This window comes from Bombina bombina, chromosome 4 (genome assembly GCF_027579735.1).
Source record: "Bombina bombina isolate aBomBom1 chromosome 4, aBomBom1.pri, whole genome shotgun sequence".
NCBI classification, from domain to species: Eukaryota; Metazoa; Chordata; class Amphibia; order Anura; family Bombinatoridae; genus Bombina; species Bombina bombina.
In genome coordinates this window covers 1,020,643,622-1,020,669,709 of record NC_069502.1, presented here as the reverse complement: position 1 = coordinate 1,020,669,709, position 26,088 = coordinate 1,020,643,622, and the positions used below count along the sequence as shown (strand labels likewise).

The following is a 26,088-nucleotide window of genomic DNA, read 5'->3' as shown; positions in this document are numbered from 1 at the left end:
AAAACCAATTAGATAATAGAAGCAAATTAGAAAGTTGTTTAAAATGCATGCTCTTTCTAAATCATGAAAGAAAGAAAAATGGGTTTAATGTAGAGCATGCAATAACAAAAAAAAAATCCAATTTCTTCAATTATCAAATTGTGCACAATCTTTATTTTCACTTTCACCAGCTCTGAGTCTGTGATTGGCTAATGGCTGTCATGAGACACAGTGGCAGGTAAATAGAAAGAAACTAAATTCTACTTCTGTTATTGTATTGTCTTTTTATCATGAATGTGTAAATGATGTCATTTTACTGTAGAAGTGATTTTCAAAGACAGTGTCTGAACAACGTTGTTACAAAAATGTAGACTTTTCTAATTTATGCATTTTAGTTTTCTAGTGTGTTTATAAGACACCCAGGATGGGATCACCCGATTTAATATATAAGCCAAGGGTGTCACAAGGCACAAAACAGAGGTCTATTGTTTTAAACAATTTAGGTTTCCTTTGTATCTAAAAACATGCAGTACACTAAGCTGTGGCAGACTATGCAAACCAATAACTAAGTAGCCCACACACATTTTTCATGTGGCTAAGTAATTCAAGCAGAATTTGAAGAGATATGTGCACTAATTATTTTCTTACATTCTATATTTTTACTTAGATTTTGACCAGGACACTGAAGAAAATTAACTAATTGTTCATTTAGAAACACCAACAACTTCCAAGCCTTTCATTGTTAAAAGACACAAATACAATATCCGGCTGCAGCACAAGCCTGAGAAATGATATTACTAACTGTCCTCCTTTGCTAATACCCTGAGAGGTTTATAAGCAGTGAAGATTTGGAACAAATTCTCAGATCAGCACCTGGTGTTTGCTGAAGGCTGCAATCTGGGATTAAAATAAAGACACCTAGGTGTAAAATAGATTGTTTTATGATATGGCAGATTTGGGCATAAGCTTATCCAGGGGCAAAAAAGCACAATTCTTCATTGGTCCCTTAAAAAGGACATAAAACACTTTGAGATGGTAATATAAACTGATAAACTGTGTATATAAAAAAAAAAGAATTCTGCAGTATACTTTCATTATTTATTTTGTCCCCTTTTCAATTAATTCCATTCTGAAATTGTAAACTTTTCAGTTCCTGTTAGAAATGAAAGTGCAGAACACTGTTATAAATATTCCATACAGCCATTGGCTGCACACTCTAGTGACCTATGTATAACTAATTTGCCACAGCAGAGAAGGTAACCTAAGTTACAACATGGCAGCTCCCCAATAAACTTCCTCAAGAGGTAGAACTAGATAAGTTTATGCTTTTAGGTAATATTGGGCAGACTTGCTGGGCCTATGGCTCTTATCTGCCGTCATTATCTATGATTCTATGTTGTGTTATAGATATGAAAACTTTATTTGTCAATATTTAAACAGCTAATGAAACTTTAAAAAAATACATCTACAGGTTATTCTCAGACTAATCTTTTCTTTGAATGGATCATTCTATCTCGCACTTATCTAGTGTTTAATGTTTCTTTAAATATTTGAAATACATGTGGATTTCAAGCTTTGCTGGCCAAGGCAGGGCAATTTCACGTTCAATTTATTTTAGTTGTGGTAATTATGGCTCATACTTAATTGCAGGCACGAACATCAAATAATTTCTGCAAATAAACACACAGGGTGACATTGGTAAGGATACGACCTACCTGTATGATCAGAACAGACCTGACATCATTATAGGCACCAGATGAAAAACTTGGTGAGAATCTTTTAAAAAGGGACATGAAACCTCATGATTCAGATAGAACATACAATCTTAAAGAATTGCCCAACTTACTTCAAATATTAAATTAGCTTTATTCTCTTGATATCCTTTGCTGAAGGAGCAGCAATGCATTACTGGGAACTAGCTGAACACATCAAGTGAGCCAATGACAAGAGGCATTTATGTGTAACCACCATTCAGTAGCTAGCTCCCAGTAGTGTACTGCTTGATCCTGAACCTACCAAGGTATGCTTTTCATCAAAGGATACCAAGAGAATGTAGCAAAGGTTTAAACCTGCAAGCTGAATAGCGACAGTTTTGACTTTAGTGTCCATTTAACCAACTACACAAATGTAGTATGCATAACTGTTGCACACACACGGATGAAAACAAATATTGCTACTGTTACAACAACAAAAAACAGTTACTAGAGACAAGATAAAAATGTACTCGTCCACTCAGTATTAATACAGGAAAAATACTCATCTAATACAAGTCCTTCATTTCTAATTAGTCCTAGACTAGAGGAAAGTTCCCGCTCAATACTCATACATTTTGCTAACACTATTACTTGCTTATAGCTATAGGGTTGGTCACATTACTTCAGTAAAACAAAGATTTTCTACAGAAAATCATAATTCTAAATCCATGGGGAGTTTTTGGAGATAAATCATTTAATAATTGATCAACCTATATGTGTTTAACTCCTGCAAATAAGTTAAACACATACAATCGGCTCCATAGCAGCAATCCACTAATGGGAACTAGCAGAACACATCAGGTGAACCAATGAAAATAGGCATAAGTGTGTAGCCACCAATCAACAGCTATCCCTCAGTAGTGCCAATGCACCTAAGCCTAAATAGGAATGCTTTTCAACAAAGGATACCAAAAAAGTAAATTTGAAAATAGAACCAAATTGAAAAGTTGCATGCTCTATGAGAATGACAGTTTCATTTTGACTTTCATGTCCCTTTAAAAAAGGCACAGATATGACTTATTCTATGTATGAATCTGCTTCATGGATCTTAGACAATAAGGAAGCTGTTGACAGGATTTGGTTTTATTGGGTATTGAATGGAATGTCTAATAGTGGGTAAACTTACTCTATATTTTCAATATAGGCCTACTAACCTCAACATCTCTAATACTAGATATTGCTCTTTGTTTCAACATATGAATATTCATGTTAATTGACTCAAGCGTATTGTACTTTTGTGATATTGTTGTGTTTGTTTTCTATTTTATATTTTTTGATTATGTACGATTATTAATGTATGGAAAATACTTTTCAATAAAAAGATTCCAACATAAAAAGGCACAGAAAAGCCAAAATTAAACTTACATAATTCAGACACGGCATACAATTTTAAACAAATTCAAATTTACTTTGTTCTCTAGATATCCTTTTGCTGAAGAGTAAATCTAGGTAGGCTGAGAGGCGCTTAGGAGTATCCACGTGTGTCTTTAGCATTCTATAGCAGCAGTGACTGCTACTATGGCCCCAAGTTATCAAGGTTTGTCGGACCTGATCCGACAGTGCGGATCAGGTCCGACAGACCTCGCTGAATACGGCCAGCAATACGCTTGCCGTATTCAGCATTGCACCAGCAGCTCACAAGAGCTGCTGTTGCAATGCCGCCCCCTGCAGACTGGCGGCCAATAGGCCACCAGCAGGGGGGTGACAATTAACCAGATCGTACTCGATCGGGTTGATTTCCAGCGATGTCTGTCCGCCTGCTCAGAGCAGGCGGACAGGTTATGGAGCAGAGCAGTCTTTGTGACCGCTAATTCATAACTGCTCTTTCTGGCGAGCCTGAAACACGGGCATCAAGCTCCTTACGGAGCTTGTTAAATAGAGGCCTATGTATTTTGATGCTCCAAACAATGCTGCAAACACAGGTGCCATATGGCTAAATACACATGCCCGCTCCTGAGCTCACCTAAGATTATTCTTTAACAAAAGCATACCAAGAAAACTAAGCAAAACTGATCATGGAAATAAATTGGGAAGTTGATTAACATGTGTGTGGTCTCATGCTCCTCTATGTGGTTTCTGCATGGGGATAAGACCATATACAACAATGCAACTCTCGGCAGGGCCCTCTAACCACTTGATCCCTATAAATGTTATCTTGTATACTGCCTATGTTTATAGCACTGCGGAATCTGTTGGCGCTCTACAAATACCTAATAATAATAATAATAATATATGAATTCCTTGTATCAGCAGTTAAACTGTGAATTGCAGAAAATTGTATACAAAAACAGAATTTATGTTTACCTGATAAATTTCTTTCTCCAACGGTGTGTCCGGTCCACGGCGTCATCCTTACTTGTGGGATATTCTCTTCCCCAACAGGAAATGGCAAAGAGCCCAGCAAAGCTGGTCACATGATCCCTCCTAGGCTCCGCCTACCCCAGTCATTCGACCGACGTTAAGGAGGAATATTTGCATAGGAGAAACCATATGGTACCGTGGTGACTGTAGTTAAAGAAAATAAAATATCAGACCTGATTAAAAAACCAGGGCGGGCCGTGGACCGGACACACCGTTGGAGAAAGAAATTTATCAGGTAAACATAAATTCTGTTTTCTCCAACATAGGTGTGTCCGGTCCACGGCGTCATCCTTACTTGTGGGAACCAATACCAAAGCTTTAGGACACGGATGAAGGGAGGGAGCAAATCAGGTCACCTAAATGGAAGGCACCACGGCTTGCAAAACCTTTCTCCCAAAAATAGCCTCAGAAGAAGCAAAAGTATCAAACTTGTAAAATTTGGTAAAAGTGTGCAGTGAAGACCAAGTCGCTGCCCTACATATCTGATCAACAGAAGCCTCGTTCTTGAAGGCCCATGTGGAAGCCACAGCCCTAGTGGAATGAGCTGTGATTCTTTCGGGAGGCTGCCGTCCGGCAGTCTCGTAAGCCAATCTGATGATGCTTTTAATCCAAAAAGAGAGAGAGGTAGAAGTTGCTTTTTGACCTCTCCTTTTACCTGAATAAACAACAAACAAGGAAGATGTTTGTCTAAAATCCTTTGTAGCATCTAAATAGAATTTTAGAGCGCGAACAACATCCAAATTGTGCAACAAACGTTCCTTCTTTGAAACTGGTTTTGGACACAGAGAAGGTACGATAATCTCCTGGTTAATGTTTTTGTTAGAAACAACTTTTGGAAGAAAACCAGGTTTAGTACGTAAAACCACCTTATCTGCATGGAACACCAGATAAGGAGGAGAACACTGCAGAGCAGATAATTCTGAGACTCTTCTAGCAGAAGAAATCGCAACTAAAAACAAAACTTTCCAAGATAATAACTTAATATCAACGGAATGTAAGGGTTCAAACGGAACCCCCTGAAGAACTGAAAGAACTAAATTGAGACTCCAAGGAGGAGTCAAAGGTTTGTAAACAGGCTTGATTCTAACCAGAGCCTGAACAAAGGCTTGAACATCTGGCACAGCTGCCAGCTTTTTGTGAAGTAATACCGACAAGGCAGAAATCTGTCCCTTCAGGGAACTAGCAGATAATCCTTTGTCCAATCCTTCTTGAAGGAAGGATAGAATCCTAGGAATCTTAACCTTGTCCCAAGGGAATCCTTTAGATTCACACCAACAGATATATTTTTTCCAAATTTTGTGGTAAATCTTTCTAGTCACAGGCTTTCTGGCCTGAACAAGAGTATCGATAACAGGATCTGAGAATCCTCGCTTCGATAAAATCAAGCGTTCAATCTCCAAGCAGTCAGCTGGAGTGAAACCAGATTCGGATGTTCGAACGGACCCTGAACAAGAAGGTCTCGTCTCAAAGGTAGCTTCCAAGGTGGAGCCGATGACATATTCACCAGATCTGCATACCAAGTCCTGCGTGGCCACGCAGGAGCTATCAAGATCACCGACGCCCTCTCCTGCTTGATCCTGGCTATCAGCCTGGGGATGAGAGGAAATGGCGGGAACACATAAGCTAGTTTGAAGGTCCAAGGTGCTACTAGTGCATCCACTAGAGCCGCCTTGGGATCCCTGGATCTGGCCCCGTAGCAAGGAACTTTGAAGTTCTGACGAGAGGCCATCAGATCCATGTCTGGAATGCCCCACAGGTGAGTGACTTGGGCAAAGATTTCCGGATGGAGTTCCCACTCCCCCGGATGCAATGTCTGCCGACTCAGAAAATCCGCTTCCCAGTTTTCCACTCCTGGGATGTGGATAGCAGACAGGTGGCAGGAGTGAGACTCCGCCCAAAGAATAATTTTGGTTACTTCTTCCATCGCTAGGGAACTTCTTGTTCCCCCCTGATGGTTGATGTACGCAACAGTCGTCATGTTGTCTGATTGAAACCGTATGAACCTGGTCCTCGCAAGCTGGGGCCAGGCCTGGAGAGCATTGAATATCGCTCTCAGTTCCAGAATATTTATCGGTAGAAGAGATTCTTCCCGAGACCAAAGACCCTGAGCTTTCAGGGATCCCCAGACCGCGCCCCAGCCTATCAGACTGGCGTCGGTCGTGACAATGACCCACTCTGGTCTGTGGAACATCATCCCTTGAGACAGATTGTCCAGGGACAGCCACCAACGGAGTGAGTCTCTGGTCCTCTGATTTACTTGTATCTTCGGAGACAAGTCTGTATAGTCCCCATTCCACTGACTGAGCATGCACAGTTGTAATGGTCTTAGATGAATGCGCGCAAAAGGAACTATGTCCATCGCCGCCACCATCAAACCGATCACTTCCATGCACTGAGCTATGGAAGGAAGAGGAACGGAATGAAGTATCCGACAAGAGTCCAGAAGCTTTGTTTTTCTGGCCTCTGTTAGAAAGATCCTCATTTCTAAGGAGTCTATAATTGTTCCCAAGAAGGGAACCCTTGTTGACGGGGATAGAGAACTCTTTTCCACGTTCACTTTCCAGCCGTGAGATCTGAGAAAGGCCAGGACAATGTCCGTGTGAGCCTTTGCTTGAGGAAGGGACGACGCTTGAATCAGAATGTCGTCCAGGTAAGGTACTACTGCAATGCCCCTTGGTCTTAGCACCGCTAGAAGGGACCCTAGTACCTTTGTGAAAATCCTTGGAGCAGTGGCTAATCCGAAAGGAAGCGCCACGAACTGGTAATGTTTGTCCAGGAATGCAAACCTTAGGAACCGATGATGTTCCTTGTGGATAGGAATATGTAGATACGCATCCTTTAAATCCACCGTGGTCATGAATTGACCTTCCTGGATGGAAGGAAGGATAGTTCGAATGGTTTCCATCTTGAACGATGGGACCTTGAGAAATTTGTTTAAGATCTTGAGATCTAGGATTGGTCTGAACGTTCCCTCTTTTTTGGGAACTATGAACAGATTGGAGTAGAACCCCATCCCTTGTTCTCTTAATGGAACAGGATGAATCACTCCCATTTTTAACAGGTCTTCTACACAATGTAAGAACGCCTGTCTTTTTATGTGGTCTGAAGACAACTGCGACCTGTGGAACCTCCCCCTTGGGGGAAGTCCCTTGAATTCCAGAAGATAACCCTGGGAGACTATTTCTAGCGCCCAAGGATCCAGAACATCTCTTGCCCAAGCCTGAGCGAAGAGAGAGAGTCTGCCCCCCCACCAGATCCGGTCCCGGATCGGGGGCCAATATTTCATGCTGTCTTGGTAGCAGTGGCAGGTTTCTTGGCCTGCTTTCCCTTGTTCCAGCCTTGCATTGGTCTCCAAGCTGGCTTGGCCTGAGAAGTATTACCCTCTTGCTTAGAGGACGTAGCACCTTGGGCTGGTCCGTTTTTACGAAAGGGACGAAAATTAGGTCTATTTTTTGCCTTGAAAGGCCGATCCTGAGGAAGGGCGTGGCCCTTACCCCCCGTGATATCAGAGATAATCTCTTTCAAGTCAGGACCAAACAACGTTTTCCCCTTGAAAGGAATGTTTAGTAGCTTGTTCTTGGAAGACGCATCAGCCGACCAAGATTTCAACCAAAGCGCTCTGCGCGCCACAATAGCAAACCCAGAGTTCTTAGCCGCTAACTTAGCCAATTGCAAAGAGGCGTCTAGAGTGAAAGAATTAGCCAATTTGAGAGCATTGATTCTGTCCATAATCTCCTCATAAGGAGGAGAGTCACTATCGAGCACCTTAAGCAGTTCATCAAACCAGAAATATGCGGCAGTAGTGACAGGGACAATGCATGAAATGGGCTGTAGAAGGTAACCCTGCTGAACAAACATCTTTTTAAGCAAACCTTCTAATTTTTTATCCATAGGATCTTTGAAAGCACAACTATCCTCTATTGGAATAGTGGTGCGTTTGTTTAAAGTAGAAACCGCTCCCTCGACCTTGGGGACTGACTGCCATAAGTCCTTTCTGGGGTCGACCATAGGAAACAATTTTTTAAATATGGGGGGAGGGACGAAAGGAATACCGGGCCTTTCCCATTCTTTATTAACAATGTCCGCCACCCGCTTGGGTATAGGAAAAGCTTCTGGGAGCCCCGGCACCTCTAGGAACTTGTCCATTTTACATAGTTTCTCTGGGATGACTAAATTTTCACAATCATCCAGAGTGGATAATACCTCCTTAAGCAAAATGCGGAGATGTTCCAATTTAAATTTAAATGTAATCACATCAGATTCAGCCTGCTGAGAAATGTTCCCTAAATCAGTAATTTCTCCCTCAGACAAAACCTCCCTGGCCCCCTCAGATTGGGTTAGGGGCCCTTCAGAGATATTAATATCAGCGTCGTCATGCTCTTCAGTAACTAAAACAGAGCAGCCACGCTTACGCTGACAAGGGTTCATTTTGGCTAAAATGTTTTTGACAGAATTATCCATTACAGCCGTTAATTGTTGCATAGTAAGGAGTATTGGCGCGCTAGATGTACTAGGGGCCTCCTGAGTGGGCAAGACTCGTGTAGACGAAGGAGGGAATGATGCAGTACCATGCTTACTCCCCTCACTTGAGGAATCATCTTGGGCATCATTGTCATTATCACATAAATCACATTTATTTAAATGAATAGGAATTCTGGCTTCCCCACATTCAGAACACAGTCTATCTGGTAGTTCAGACATGTTAAACAGGCATAAACTTGATCAGAAAGTACAAAAAACGTTTTAAAATAAAACCGTTACTGTCACTTTAAATTTTAAACTGAACACACTTTATTACTGCAATTGCGAAAAAACATGAAGGAATTGTTCAAAATTCACCAAATTTTCACCACAGCGTCTTAAAGCCTTGAAAATATTGCACACCAATTTTGGAAGCTTTAACCCTTAAAATAACGGAACCGGAGCCGTTTTAAGCTTTAAACCCCTTTACAGTCCCTGGTATCTGCTTTGCTGAGACCCAACCAAACCCAAAGGGGAATACGATACCAAATGACGCCTTCAGAAGTCTTTTATAAGTATCAGAGCTCCTCTCACATGCGACTGCATGCCATGCCTCTCAAAAACAAGTGCGCAACACCGGCGCGAAAATGAGACTCTGCCTATGCTTGGGGAAAGCCCCTAAAGAATAAGGTGTCTAAAACAGTGAGAAAAAGTCTACAGTTTAAATAAGCCCTTGTGAAGCCCTTATTTACAATCGTAATAAACATGGCTTACCGGATCCCATAGGGAAAATGACAGCTTCCAGCATTACATCGTCTTGTTAGAATGTGTCATACCTCAAGCAGCAAGAGACTGCAAACTGTTCCCCCAACTGAAGTTAATTGCTCTCAACAGTCCTGTGTGGAACAGCCATGGATTTTAGTTACGGTTGCTAAAATCATTTTCCTCATACAAACAGAATTCTTCATCTCTTTTCTGTTTCTGAGTAAATAGTACGTACCAGCACTATTTGAAAATAACAAACTCTTGATTGAATAATGAAAAACTACAGTTAAACACTAAAAAACTCTAAGCCATCTCCGTGGAGATGTTGCCTGTACAACGGCAAAGAGAATGACTGGGGTAGGCGGAGCCTAGGAGGGATCATGTGACCAGCTTTGCTGGGCTCTTTGCCATTTCCTGTTGGGGAAGAGAATATCCCACAAGTAAGGATGACGCCGTGGACCGGACACACCTATGTTGGAGAAATAAAGATTTGAAAAACATTTTTTTTTTTAAAAAATCACTTGTTAGTACAATGTGCAAAGTTTTACCAAAAGTACATAAATAAAAAATAAGTAAGTTTTGTGAGTTAGGTTTATCTTATCTCCTTTGATTGTGGCTCCGTGTAAATGAGCAGGAATAGAAAATAATGAGCATTGACGCATTTTGATAACTCAATTTCAATAGTTCCCAATACAATTTTAAATAAATTAGATGTTATTTTAAATATAGGAACGTTAAAGTGACGTAAAAGTGTAAAAATGAAAATGATCTATTGTTTTAAGAGTATTTTATCATTGCATTATTGCTTGCTTAGAACTATAAAGTTACACACATAGTTAAAGTCTGCTTCAGAGAAACAATGCACTACTGGGAATTAGATGAACACCTTTAGTGAGCCAAAGACTGGAGGCGTATGTGTTTAGGCTCCAATCACCAGCTTGCTTCTAGTAGTGAATTGCATCAACTGAGCCCATTTATGCATTTCAAAACAGGATAGCAAGCGAACATAGAATATTTAAACAGAAGGAAACTGAAAAGTATGTTTGTTCTATCTGAACCATGAAAGTTACATTTGTATTTTTATTTTCCATTAACATCGAGTAGTAACGTAGTCATTATATCTTTCAGTGACCCATTACCGCATGTTAGACATTCCATCAAGATGTGCAGTGCATGCTGTCAAGTAGTGCACAACCAGTGCTCCTTATACATAATAAGCACAATAGAGACAGTACTTTATGGATAACAGAATTACTTATTCATTTATTTATTATAAAGAGAAGTCCAAAATTCAAGAAACAGCAGCCCTTAGATAAGACAAATATAGGGGCAGAATTTAGGCAATGACAAGAGGTAAATACATTAAAAGTTGAGGTTAGGCCATGTAGGCAGGCTGGAATCTCTGACAGGTACTATAGACAGAATGCAAAGGCAGATAGTAGGACTCATTATGCAGGCAATGGGCAGTAGGGCGCCCTATGCAGACAATGAGCAGTAGGACACATTATGCAGACAATGGGCAGTAGGGCACCCCAAGCAGACAATGGGCAGTAGGGCACCCCAAGCAGACAATGGGCAGTAGGGCGCCCTATGCAGACAATGAGCAGTAGGACACATTATGCAGACAATGGGCAGTAGGGCACCCCAAGCAGACAATGGGCAGTAGGGCACCCCATGCAGACAATGGGCAGTAGGGCACCCCATGCAGACAATGGGCAGTAGGGCACCCCATGCAGACAATGGGCAGTAGGGCACCCTAAGCAGACAATGGGCAGTAGGGCACCCTAAGCAGACAATGGGCAGTAGGGGGCACACTAAGACAATGGGCAGTAGGGGGCACACTAAGACAATGGGCAGTAGGGGGCACACTAAGACAATGGGCAGTAGGGGGCACACTAAGACAATGGGCAGTAGGGGGCACACTAAGACAATGGGCAGTAGGGGGCACACTAAGACAATGGGCAGTAGGGGGCCCTATGCAGACAATGGGCAGTAGGGGGCCCTATGCAGACAATGGGCAGTAGGACACATTATGCAGGCAATGGGCAGTAGGACACATTATGCAGGCAATGGGCAGTAGGGCACCCTAAGCAATGGGCAGCAGGACACTGTAAGCAGACAAAGGGCAGAAGGGCATAGCACACCAGTAATGAGTAGTAGGGTACATTACCAGGTTGGCCAGTGGGACACACTATGCAAAACAGTAAAAGCCAAGAGGGCACAGTATGCAAAATGAGGCTACCAGCAGGAAGTAGCGCCTAAGAGATGCTTAGCATGAGTAATGTTCCACATAAAGATTGTGGCACTGGTACAAATGTCACCTAGCATGCTGACAAATAATAAAGAGAGAAAAATGTAGAGAATAGACAGTTCCCATTTTGCAATGTTATCTGGTGCTTCTAGACTTATGGTATTTAGACTTTATCCGATTAATGCAATGGTTAATCATTACTAGACTGATGGATAAGGATGTAACTGAACTAAGAATTGAATTAACATTTAATTTGCACAATAACAGATATAGAAACTGTTAAGATGCTCTAATTTTTATTTAAGTTCAATATATCAATGTTAGGCTTTTTTTGCTTTTGGGAAGTGGGCATAATAGCCCTGTTAGCAATTGAGACATGAGAAATAGAGAGGATGGGTGGTACCAATAAGAAAAAGCTAACTCTGGAGTATTCTTGTTATATTATATAGTTGTTGAAATTTGAAAAACGGTGCCGATAATATACACTGGTAACATAAGATGATTTTTTTTGTTCTAAAACTATGTTGTATCCAGAAGGCATTTAATTGTTTTTATAGCATGATTACAATATTAAAGGGACAGTAAAGTCACAAAAATTTACTTTATTTGCTTTGTTTTCTTGGTATCCTTTATTGAAATGTATACCTAGGTAGGCTGAGGTACAGAAATGCACTTATGGGAGCGAGCTGCTATTGGTGGTTCCATATATGTGCCTCTTGCCATTAGCTCACACAATGTGTTCAGCTAGCTCCCTGTAGTGTAGTTGTTTAAAATGTAAGCTCTTAAATGGGTTTCATGTCCCTTTAAGCAAATTACTGATAGTTACTATTAACTATTTCACTGCATGGCTCTTCTAATTTATTAGGGGTGGATTAGATATAAATCAGTATCTGAAATTGCATTCTAGTTCAGTAAACTAACAAATAAAGCGTCACTATTTCTGACCCACTCAACATAAAACAGTTTACAATCATTTCTGTGATATTGAGTTGTATGTTAGCTAACACTCTTCAAGTTTAGTTAGACTTCCTCCTCTAATAAATAGGCAGTGTTTGTAGCTGAGATTATAGCCAGGCCAGGGATTTGACATGCAATTATTTTAGTTTAGGCTTCCCGGACTAATTTAGCCATGCAACTCTATTAAGAGCTTTAAAATATAAATAAAGCTGCAAAACCTAGCAGGTACCATAACCAAACACTCATACTAAAACACAAAAATAAAATAATCATAGTAAAAAATGATTAGGATTTCCCAAGGTTGTTCAACTACAGCCTATTTGTTAATTTCAAATAGGAAGCTTTTGGGTTAACGATTTTCTAATTAATTAGTCATTGGTCATTAAGGGGTTAAATAAAAAAGGAACACTTGGGTTACACTAAACTTTCCAAGTTAAATTTATAAAGCACAGGACATTTTTTCAAGAGAAATGTTACACCATAGTTTTTATATACAATCAATATTATTCCTTGAAATGCCTCTTTGTTCAGCATTCACATCACATAGAAACAAACATCCTATTTAAACATTAGAATATAAACAAACTGCACAATTATATAATTGACTTTGTAAACTTGATATCCAGCAACACATAGAATGAACACAAACTGGTGTAATGTGCATCATGTATTTATTTTTGTCATTTTTTTTTTTACTTGTTTTCATTTTAATCTTGAAATCGATTATGTATAGGTTTCTGGTTCTGCTATTTATTTGTAAACTCTAATTAAAGTCCATTAAAACGTCTTACCTGCGGTTCATCGGCCGGACTCTCACTGCTACTTTTACAGATGCCATGTCTCATGCCTAAGATGGGCAGGGGGCTCACTTAGAGCTGGAGTTACTGGAGTTTCACCAATATCACGAAAGTGCCCAAATTATCAGCTGACACAAACTACACACAGTGGCTGAACAGCTTCTGAATACCTTAGAGAAAGGAACAAGCATTAAGCAGCCCATCTGGGAATACAGGATGCTGACATCACACTAGATAAAGTAGGAGGATAATAAAAAGAATCTGAAATCAAATGCCACATACCCTGAATGCCACCTGCCCCCTGCAAACCAGGCAAGGGTACACCAAGACCCGTGTTACAAGCCAAGTCCCTGAATCACAGTTGTGAGTTGAGCAATGCTGCGTGCTTAATGTGTTATTGCAGGCTACAGGCACATATAAATCATCAGGCAACAGGTGACAATGTGTGAGGCACACAAAAGTGTAAAAGGCTACCCAGCTGTCATGCAGGGTGTACAGCCCATAGGTCTCTAATTAATGAGCTATGATTCAGGGAGAAGGAAGAACAGACTAGGAAAGACAGCACCGCTCCACCTCTAAACCTGACTCCACCGATTAGCTCTCATTCATCATGTGATTTGCTCCAAGAGCCAGATGCTAAATTGCATCCTGGGGGTTGTAGTTTTTATTATCAATAATCTGTAATATACGAAGCACAACTGGACCACAAATTCCAGAATTCCAAAAGATTGCTGTTGCTGATCATTTTTTGTGTAGATAGGATTAAAAAGGTTAATGCTTTTGTCCTGTAGTTTGATGTTCAGCTGGATATTATTTGATTATTTATTTTTTTGAACTTTGAATTAAACTGCAGAAGAGAACTCTAAAGTTTATTTTCTGAAAAAAAATATTTACTTTTCACTCATTGCAGTGGTTCTGCTTTGTTGAATGTCCTGACTAGCATGACACACAAAATATGCTTGCAAATCCTTGTTTAGTAAGCCCATTTAATTGAAGTGAACCAGATGAACTTGTTTTTTTTAAGGGAGAGTGGAAATCTTTAAAGCATTAGAAAAAAAGTTTACAAGTTTGTGTTAGTAAAGCTTATAATTGCCATGTTGAGTAAATAATAAAAGGAAATACATTGTTACAATGTGATGTAAACATGCACCTTAAAGAGATAGGAAACTTTCCTAAAGTTACTTTTTTATTTCTTTAATGTGGGACATAGAGAAAAGAAAATCTTTTAACACAAGCAACAACACAGTTAACTCTTTCATTCCAATAAAAGTGCTATATTTCATGTATCATTGTTCATTCAGTCATCATTATTTCATTCAAGTAACAAGTAAGATTTAATTTAAATTTGGAAGAAAAAAAAAAGAAAAAAAACAATGAAGTTTTCCAAAAAAAAGAATGACAATAGCAAGCCTTGTCTACTCCGGTAACACAATCCGGATTATCTTCTCTGAATAAGGCAAATGGTGGGGAGAGTTTGGTTACTGAAAAACAATTGAAGCAGATACAGTTTTAATTTATTAAAGGGACACTAAACACTTTGAGATGGTAGTATACAATTATAACTTGTATATATATATACAACAACAAACAAAAGCACTCTCAGGACTTCTTAACCAGTGTTTATTGACGTTTCTGATGAAGGGGTCTGTGTGAACTCCGAAACGTCAATAAACACTGGTTTATGACCCACTATTAATATTAACCCTTTTAGTTTGCTCAATTGTTTTATGATGGAAAAATTCCGGCATATGTCCTTAAGAGGTTAAGAAGTCCTGAGAGTGCTTTCGTTTGTTGTTGTATACCTTTCATGTTTGCACCCAGGCAGTTGACAAAGGAGGACGGATTTACTTCTAGGATTGTTATATATATATATATATATATATATATATATATACATATATACAGGGCTGGGCTGGGAATAAAAAGCAGCTCTGGAAAATTTGGAGACCAACCCTATTTTACGTTGAGCCAGTAGAATTTGCACTACCCATTTTTCTCAAAGGCGAATACCGGGACACTCCTTCCCTCAATATTTTTCAAGAAAATATTGGTTTGTATTAAATAAAAGTACCATATTGCTGTTATATATTCACCCTACCACCTAATTGCATCTATTAATCACCCCTTTAAATTGTAGCTTTCCAGCCCCAGCTGCTGCAGCCCACTGGGAAATATCCTGGTAGGCCAATCCGGCCTTGTGTATATATATATATATATATATATATATATATATATATATATATATATATATATATATATATACTGTGTATATATATATATATATATATACAGTATATATAAAAACTGTAATATACTTTCATTATTTATTTTGTCCCCTTTACCTGTAATTCCATTCCAAAATGTTGAGCTTTTCAGTTGCTGTTAGAAATGGAAGTGAAGAGCAATGTTATATTCTACACAGCAATTGGCTGCACACTCTAGTAACATATTTACAACTGTCCCTAATTGACTACAGCAGAAAGGGTAACCTAAGTTACAACATGGCAGCTCCCATTGATTTATATACACTAAAAATGTATACTTATTATGTCAATAATTAAACAGGTAATGAAACTTAAAAAAATACATCTACATGTTATTGTCAGCCTAATCTTTTCTTTGAATGCATCATTCTATCTACCATTTATTCACTGTTGAATGTCCCTTTAAGAAAGATTTCACTTGCTGATGATATGTTAATCCCCCTCTCCTTCCCTCTTGTTGTTGTTGTTTTTAAAGTTATGTCTACCACTTAACTAAAATAACTACCGAATAACTTAAAATGTTGTGACCACTCCAAAGGCTCATTCTACCTGGGCAAGGAGGCCTGTTCGGATTTAGCCGGACAAACAAAACTGATCCATGACCATTGGTAATCCCCAGGTATAGGCCTAAAACAGCCGGTATATGTGTTTGATAAATAACTATCTCAGACACCCAGTAATTTTTGTTAGAGCTAATAACAACGGTAATAACATGGTATAGAAGTCTGGCTTTTCCAGACTACAGTATTGATGTGGTTTGATAAACAATATAGAATAACCATTTATGGTAATCACAGGTATAGGCAACATGACTGTATATGATAGTTCAAAGGTATAAAAGGTATAGGTGCCCGGTATTTCCGGACATAGTCATTATCCTGTAACCTTAGTAGTAATATCTAGTTCACAACCACCTCAGAACCATCAACTATGGTAATAATACGGTATAGAAGTCTGGCCTTTCCAGACTATGTGTGATGTGATCAGGTATTTAATTTAATTTTTAAGGTATTATCCAATTTTGTAGACATTTACGGTAATCCTGAAGGTATAGATACAACGACCATTATAGGCGGAATTAAAGGTACATAAGGTATAGGTGTCCAATATTTTCGGATACAACAATTATCTTGTAATCTTACAAGCAATATCTAGTTAACATTTTTGGCAATCATATGATCAGGCATCAAACCTTACTATACTATAAACTGAATCATCTTTCATGGTAATTATAAGGTATAGACATTTTTTACTCCTTATGGTAATAATAAAGGTATAGGTGTCCGGAATTTCTGGATATAGTCACCATCTTATAACTTAACGGTATTTTACTGTATAGGCAAATTTTACTATCCAAGGTAATAATAAGGTATAGGTGTCCGGAATATCTGGATATAGTTATCACCCTGTTACCACAATACCTAATTTAATATCACGATAACATAAGTACAGATGTCCAGTATCCCTGTAGTTTACTAGTAACCACACCATAACACCTGATAATAGGTGGCATTTTCATTCCTGTATCTTCACCTAGGTAATTACAAGGTTCAAATTCATTTATTTATTGTACCTTTTGGAATCACCAGTTAATAGTCACAGACATCATATTCATAGTACCCGTTCCAAGGTGTACATTTATCACCTACTATTATTACGGGGCATAGATGTCTGATATACCTTGTTATTGTTAATGGCTAATCAATGTATACCTAATCCTAGCACACCTCACTCTATATCACTATAAGTATCAATACAAGTGGTAGTTATTTATTCATATAGAGACAAATCCATTACCCAACAGCGGTTCTTTTTTGTCTTAGATAGAGTCCATACTAACTAGTGGCCTCAGTGTAGTAGACTAACACATTCTTTTAAATTCAATGTATGTGTAACCCCAGTTTTTAACATTATCTAGCAAAAGTTATATTTTAGCCTATTTTCTCACATATTTCTCAACACGTTCATGAGTGCTATATTTGTACCTTGTTATCAGTTCTTTACTGATTTATTGTATAGATTGTAAACAGTACAAGCACCAAACCCTATCTATTAGTAATATATTAAATATATACAGGGAGTGCATAATTATTAGGCAAATGAGTATTTTGACCACATCATCCTCTTTATGCATGTTGTCTTAATCCAAGCTGTATAGGCTCGAAAGCTTACTACCAATTAAGCATATTAGGTGATGTGCATCTCTGTAATGAGAAGGGGTGTGGTCTAATGACATCAACACCCTATATCAGGTGTGCATAATTATTAGGCAACTTCCTTTCCTTTGGCAAAATGGGTCAAAAGAAGGACTTGACAGGCTCAGAAAAGTCAAAAATAGTGAGATATCTTGCAGAGGGATGCAGCACTCTTAAAATTGCAAAGCTTCTGAAGCATGATCATCGAACAATCAAGCGTTTCATTCAAAATAGTCAACAGGGTCGCAAGAAGCGTGTGGAAAAACCAAGGCGCAAAATAACTGCCCATGAACTGAGAAAAGTCAAGCGTGCAGCTGCCAAGATGCCACTTGCCACCAGTTTGGCCATATTTCAGAGCTGCAACATCACTGGAGTGCCCAAAAGCACAAGGTGTGCAATACTCAGAGACATGGCCAAGGTAAGAAAGGCTGAAAGACGACCACCACTGAACAAGACACACAAGCTGAAACGTCAAGACTGGGCCAAGAAATATCTCAAGAGTGATTTTTCTAAGGTTTTATGGACTGATGAAATGAGAGTGAGTCTTGATGGGCCAGATGGATGGGCCCGTGGTTGGATTGGTAAAGGGCAGAGAGCTCCAGTCCGACTTAGACGCCAGCAAGGTGGAGGTGGAGTACTGGTTTGGGCTGGTATCATCAAAGATGAGCTTGTGGGGCCTTTTCGGGTTGAGGATGGAGTCAAGCTCAACTCCCAGTCCTACTGCCAGTTTCTGGAAGACACCTTCTTCAAGCAGTGGTACAGGAAGAAGTCTGCATCCTTCAAGAAAAACATGATTTTCATGCAGGACAATGCTCCATCACACGCGTCCAAGTACTCCACAGCGTGGCTGGCAAGAAAGGGTATAAAAGAAGAAAATCTAATGACATGGCCTCCTTGTTCACCTGATCTGAACCCCATTGAGTACCTGTGGTCCATCATCAAATGTGAGATTTACAAGGAGGGAAAACAGTACACCTCTCTGAACAGTGTCTGGGAAGCTGTGGTTGCTGCTGCACGCAATGTTGATGGTGAACAGATCAAAACACTGACAGAATCCATGGATGGCAGGCTTTTGAGTGTCCTTGCAAAGAAAGGTGGCTATATTGGTCACTGATTTGTTTTTGTTTTGTTTTTGAATGTCAGAAATGTATATTTGTGAATGTTGAGATGTTATATTGGTTTTACTGGTAAAAATAAATAATTGAAATGGGTATATATTTGTTTTTTATTAAGTTGCCTAATAATTATGCACAGTAATAGTCACCTGCACACACAGATATCCCCCTAAAATAGCTATAACTAAAAACAAACTAAAAACTACTTCCAAAACTATTCAGCTTTGATATTAATGAGTTTTTTGGGTTCATTGAGAACATGGTTGTTGTTCAATAATAAAATTAATCCTCAAAAATACAACTTGCCTAATAATTCTGCACTCCCTGTATATATTCTTTAAATGGGGAACGTTTATAATTTCTGAGTAGTGCCATTGTTTCTTCTCTATGACAAAGCATCATTCTATCTACCATTTATTCACTGTTTAATGTCCATTTAAGAAATATTTAACTTGCTGATGATATGTTAGTTTTTTGCAAGACTACAAAGTCTTATAGAACAAGGTGTGTTATACCACTTATATTAATTTTGAGTGTTCCAAGTCCTTAAAGTTGTTTAGCTACAATATAAAATGGAGATATGAGAACATAATGAGTACATAGTTACACTCAACATTTTATCTTCATATGAACTGTGTGCCAAGTACAATTATCTGTTATTTTGTCTAAGTACAATAATCACAAATTCAATGGTCATATTTCACTGCATTTTTAAAAGCTAACTTGTTCTAGTGAATGGTATTTATTCACATTGCAGCCTCTTTTAGCCCTCTGTGCCTTTTTGGAGTTAAAAGCTTTCCTGGTGTATATTAGCTTGATCCCACCCAGGATTGTAGTTCAGCCCACAACTGTTAGGAATTTCTTCTCAGACCAAACTATACAACCTATTCCAGATGTTTTTTTTTTCTGCATACAACTCACTAAGCAAAGCCAGTGAGGTATTGTCTGGATTAGCCTTTGGTAACCAAATCCTTGAATGGTTCACAGGTGAAAACATTCACACAGTGCAGTATTATTATGATTTTTCATGATTCAATGCACAGAGATTGAAACATCTTTCCAATTTGCTTCTTTTATCAAATTCACTTTGTCCTCTTTGTATTCTTTGTTGAAGAGCACACCTGGGTAGGTTCAAGAGCATGCACGTGTCTGCACCACTATATTACAACAGTGTTTCAACAATGTTATACTTTGCTGCAAACACTGCTGCTATCTAGTGTTTAAAAGTGTATAACATTGGTTAAAACATTTTGCAACACTGCTGCCATATAGTGCGCCAGACAGGTACACACTTCTGAGTCTAACAAGAGACTGAAGTAAAATTTATAATAGAAACAAACTAGAATTTATTTTTCCAAATTGCTTACTCTATTTGAATCTTTACATCAATTAGGTCTGATACAGCAGGGGACCCACACACTGCCCACAGCCTACTTAGTATCCCACTGTTGCTAAAAATTCTGCCTCCTCTTGCTATGATGTGTGCACTCCCCCTTATTTGCTTTTAAGTGCCTGGCTGCTAAATCGGTACAGCAGCAAGAGCCAATGCTCTTATCGCCCTCTTCTTTCAAGTCATGCCATTCAGAAACACCAAAGGTAACAGACCACATGCAACAACCTGCTAATTGGCCGGCTCGTAACATTACATACCTGCTCTTTCAATAAAGATACCAAGCGAGCAAAGAAAAATTGATAATAGGTGTAAATTAGAAAGTTGCTTAAAATTGCATGCTCTATCTGAATCATGAAAGAAAAAAAATGGGTTCAGTATCCCTTAAAGTAAGCATATTTAAACAAGTGTTACAGGTTAATACAATGTATAATATGACAAAAAGCAAACTCGGTAGCCTACAAATACTGCAAATCTAATAGCTGGATTAAGCACTATTTTGAAAACTTAAATTAAAGATTTTGCTTTCTACCCGCTCTAGGAAGTGTGGGACAAAGCAAATTTTTTATACAAACTTGAGGTGTTTAATGTCCCTTCAAGCTAACAAAGGCCTGGATTCCAATCTTTTTGTTTTATTTTATTTATTTATTTCAGCTTCAAAGCTTTTCCAACCAGTCAGTGAAACCGACAAATTAGGAAAACAACTAAGTTCCATTTTGATATTTCGGGGTTTCCATTTTTTTTCCTTCCCAAGTAAATAGACACACAACAATTATAATCTATAAATAACAGGGGTATTGTATGATTTTCAACTAGGTTCTTGCAAGTATTTTTAGTTCTTTACAAAAGTCAGACATGATAAATAATTAATTGAATATTGATGATGACTGTCTAATTTGATTAATGACTGATTCAAGTTCATATTAATTTGATTTCTTTAAAAATTAACATTTTTATACCTCCAATTTACTGCAATCATAAATTAACTTTTAAATGATCATATTTAATACGTTTCATAGTTTATGGTCGGAGAGAGTCAAGTGGATCTCTGGGAGATCTTCAATAATTTCATCAACCTTATCTTCTATTATTGAGGTTCTCTGACCAATGCCCATAATGTCAGTCTTCATTTCTGCTAGTGCGGACTTTAGCTCTGTTTGAAAGACCTCTTTAATTTGATTGATGAGTGTAGTAGAAGGGTTGATCATTTGACCTCCCTGGGGTTCATCAGTCATGGTATCTTGTTCGTCAACTGACGCCATAACTGCAAGATTTGCTGCTTGTTGCTTCTTTCTTGCTTGGGCCTTGGATAGACAATCCTTAACTGTCTGATGCTTCCCTTTCATGTTTGGTTAGGAGTTTACATAGCTTATATTTTGATAATTCTTGTGTATAAGTAACACTGTAGAACTATTGCTACCAGGATCTGAGTAAGTCACTGTAACTTGGCCATCTGTTTGTTGAGTTTGCACCCTGTCACACAGGAACCATTATTCAAAAAGCATTGTGCTTATCTTGAATGAAGAAATAATCAGTAGATTCAGCCCCCTCCAAAACACCTTTCCCCATTTGTACCTCTATCTCTAAGCCGTATGTACTGTGTGAGACAAAGACAGGGCACATGTTCCAGACGAGTGTATGTACTCTTAGGGGCCAAATCTCTGTGTAGTAAATAATTAGGTCATTTATGATTGTTTGACTTGGCTATTTTTTGTTCTTCACCTTCAAAATGCTAGGTGTTAATAGCAGTCTTAAATTTGGCCTGCTTTATGTTTATCCGTGAGATTGACTATTTTGTTAGAGTTCACAGTCTCTTTTGCAGCCCGAAATACCTTCCCTACTCCACCTCTGGGGATGAGCTTTGTGTGTGGGAGAAAAATCTTACTGCGTGTGCTTCTATTTAGCTGAGGTGATTCACTTATCTCACCTGTTTTGTTTGGTTGTCTCGATGTTCCTAGATTTAACTCAGGGTAGTCGGGTGTCTAATCAAGTAGATTGGCCACAGATCTCCTTTAGCTGCAGTCGTAGCACTTGGTTAATAATTTATTAGGTGATCGGGTGGAAGATCTTCAGAGCTCCTTAATGGGCCGCAGCCCCAAGATGGCCTCTTTTCGTGCCACTCCGCTCTGTTCGCTGATCTCTCCCTCCCAACACTGTTTCTCTCCCGCGGTCACTCAGAGCCACTCAGCCTAACAACCAGACCCCACCGGATAATGTCTCAGCTCCTCTGCTGCCCCACCAATCCGCAGCACCCGATGAGTGACCACTGTGTCAGGGACAGAGCTGTAGGGAACCTCTTAGGTAATGTTTGTGTGGCGTCTGACCCTACACAGTCTTATAAGTTTCCTGCTTACCAGACTAAATTAGTCCACAGCAGCTCCGGAGCGCGGATCACAAGCTGATGTATATTTTTAAGACCAATGTAAATGTGTCCGTCCCTTAGTCTGATGTATCTCTTTTTTTTGCTGGCCAAATGCTTTAGCCAGTCAGTGGGGTATAAACTTGTTGAGCCTCTCCCAAGTCCACAACGCTGGGTGGTCAACAATACTGAAAGTTGAGGAAGTATTGAGTTTAATCAAATATTTTGACCAAATACAGGACAGAGCTCTAGACTTCCACGTCTGATCAGAACAGCGGTTAGCTCCGGCCCAATACGTTTCATAGTTTAAAAGATTTGAGTGTTTTATGGGTACTCAAAAGTGTAAAAATGCATTTAAAACTATTCCAAGTTGTTGAAATCAAAATAGAAAACAGAGAGTACTACCACTTAATCATTTTACCGACTAACTGTAATAGTGTAGAGCACGAAAAGTGGAAAAAAACTAACATCCCAACAAGTCAAGCAAACCGATCGTATTTTCTCAAGTGCGCTAACCCGACATAAAATATGAATATTTTACATTCCAATGTTCTTCACATAGCAGAATATGTTTTATTTATTCACAAATACATATCTCTATATATATATATCTGGTGTTTGTTTTGTAAAATATATATCTATAACTATATATCTATATGGTTTTATATAGGTATATGTATATATATATATATATATATATATATATATTTATATATTTATATATATATATATATATATATATATATATATACAGTATATATGAATATACATTGGCATGTGAATATTTAGATTAAATGCATGCACCTTCACACTACACAGACACACGCACCATACACACACACACACTCTTGAACATGAACATGTACTTTGGAAATGCCATGAAAAAAAAAAGTTGCATTACACCCTCACCAAAAAAATATTATGTGCTTCCTGCTAATTGGTTGATGCTTTCTACTAATGGTCTTTAGCTGATAGGTACAAAAAGTATTAGTACTGTATTCAGTCATTAAGCATTATTATGGATGCATATCTAGTTTCAACCTAAGTTTATACAGCTTTTACTTCACATTTTTCCAGGCAAAACACCCTATACCCTAACTGTAACCTCTCCTACAGCAAAACATTGCATTATATTTTAATCCACAACCATAAGGTAAACTTACTGAGCTGCCCTGAACCTCCAACACTATTTAACCCTACCCTTGCTGACCTGATCCCTCCACGGAGCATTAAACTTAACCTTATCATCACCACCACTGGATATCTTGTAACGGCTAATGCATTAAACCCACTGCAAATTGCCCCAAACCACATCTACTTCCGAAAGAATGTCTGTCAAAAACTCTTGCACAGCAATTATTAATAACCACAAATATAAAAACATAGATTTTGACGGCGGATAAGAGCCATAGGCTCAGCAAGTATGCCCGAAATTTCCTTATGTATAAACTTACCTAGTCCATAAGATAACCTTAAGCTGATCTCAGGCATTCTTAAAGTCTCACACAGTGTTTGTCATTACCACTTCTTGTGAAAGTTTATTTCATAAATCAATAACCCTTTCTGTAAAGAAGTGCTTCCGCAAATTACTCCTGAATTTACTACCCTTTAGCTTGAGCTCATGACCCCTTGTTCTTGAATATTTATTTTTATGAAAAAATACTCACAGCCTCAGCTTTAGTAAGCCCTTTAATATACCTAAAAGTTGCTATCATATCAACTTTCCCAGTTCTTTCCTTAAAGAGACAGTTTACTAAAAAATGTTCTCCCCTTTAATTTGTTCCCAATGATCCACTTTACCTGCTGGAGTGTATTAAATTGTTTACAAATATTTCCAAAAACCATATATTGGCATTCAAATTAATTTATTTAGCCTGTGGTATCCCCACCCATCCTGAAAGTTTTTGGCTACGAGGCCAAGCTGTATTAACACAGCCAGTAGAAGAAATTACACTCCCAGTGGGTTATAGAAGAGATAAGGTAATAAAATGTTAATTTTCCATTGTTCTCTCCAAGTATTGGTGATTGGTTTATAGACAGATATAAGATAAAGAAGCAGGTATATTTACACAATGTGATAAAATACTTAGATCTGATTATACCTACAAGCTCAACCCATTTTCTTAGGTTGTTGCTTCAAAACATAAAATCAGCTAATTCATATACACAAATAAGCCTTAACAAAGCAAATCTCATACATTGTATACTCTGCAGCTGGTAAAAAAAGTAATTGGAAACACATTAAGGGAAAAACAATTTTATAGTATACTGTCCCTTTAAATCATAATGGTGACTTCATCCTTACTCACCAGAATTATCACAAAATGCGAATTTACCCCATAAACAACCTCATTAAATCTATCAACCCCAAATAACCTACCCATTCTAAACCCCCAGCAGTATAGTAATACCAAAATATAGCAACGATTGGGTGCACACTTATCCCGGGATTTATTCAAGGTGCAAACAGTCATATACTATTATTTAACAAAAGAAAAAGAGAGAAGACAACCACAATTATACGTGGGTATCAAAGAATGACAAGGTTGCACACTAAAATCCTCATTAGAGAAAAAGCGTTTATTTAATCTTAAAAGGACACTGAACCCAAATTGTTTCTTTCACGATTCAGATAGAGCTTGAAATTTTAAACAACTTTCTAATTTACTCCTATTATCAATTTTTCTTCATTCTCTTGCTATCTTTATTTTAAAAGCAGGAATGTAAATCTTAGCAGTCAGCCCATTTTAGGATCAGCACCATGGATAGCGCTTGCTTATTTGATGCTTTCATTTACCCACCAATAAGCAAGCATAACCCAGGTTCTCAACCAAAAATGGGCCGGCTCCTATGCATCATATTCCTGCTTTTTAAATAAAGATAGCAAGAGAACGAAGACAATTTGATAATAGGAGTAAATTAGAAAGTTGCTTAAAATTGCATGCTCTATCTGAATCAGGAAAGAAAAAATTTGGGTTTAGTGTCCCTTTAATGTAGGTCATCAAATGGACTCCCCTCACCCATCCCAAGTGCAAAAAAACACATGTTATAACATATAATGAATAACAACAATTTCAGCAACATTCAAAGTAGAGAGCATATGTCCCTTTAAGTCCGTAAACCAAGAGCAGACCCAGTGAGCACTTAGTATAAAAAACACGCTCACGTCCTGCCAAACAGCCGAATTGCAACAAGTCTCTTATTTGTATCCAATTGACACTTGCAAATTACAAATGCGGAAAGAAAGAGAAACAATGTTGCATATAGTGATCCTTAGTTAAATCACAGACCGAAACATCACCATTTGTATCACCTCAAGCACTTAGTGTATAGAACACGTTCAGGCACAGCTGTAGATGGTGAAACACTGTTCAGTGTAGGACAAACAGTACTCTCATTGCAATTTATTTCAATATTTTCTCACCGCTCATACTTCATGG

The 26,088-nt window shown here is 38.4% G+C and overlaps 1 protein-coding gene across 2 annotated transcripts in view; it reads right to left on the bottom strand.

The window, feature by feature from the left end:
- The window catches only part of KIF16B (kinesin family member 16B), a 999,411-nt gene extending 985,534 nt beyond the window's left edge, over positions 1-13,877 (bottom strand). For both annotated transcript variants that reach the window (XM_053712121.1, XM_053712122.1), the window contains exons 1-2: positions 13,608-13,877; positions 13,320-13,495 (exon numbers count right to left, since the gene is read on the bottom strand). In XM_053712121.1, coding sequence (XP_053568096.1) covers positions 13,320-13,366 — 47 coding nt within the window. In that variant the 5' untranslated portion in view covers positions 13,367-13,495; positions 13,608-13,877. The remainder of the gene's footprint in view (positions 1-13,319; positions 13,496-13,607) is intronic.
- Positions 13,878-26,088: the final 12,211 nt, after the last annotated feature.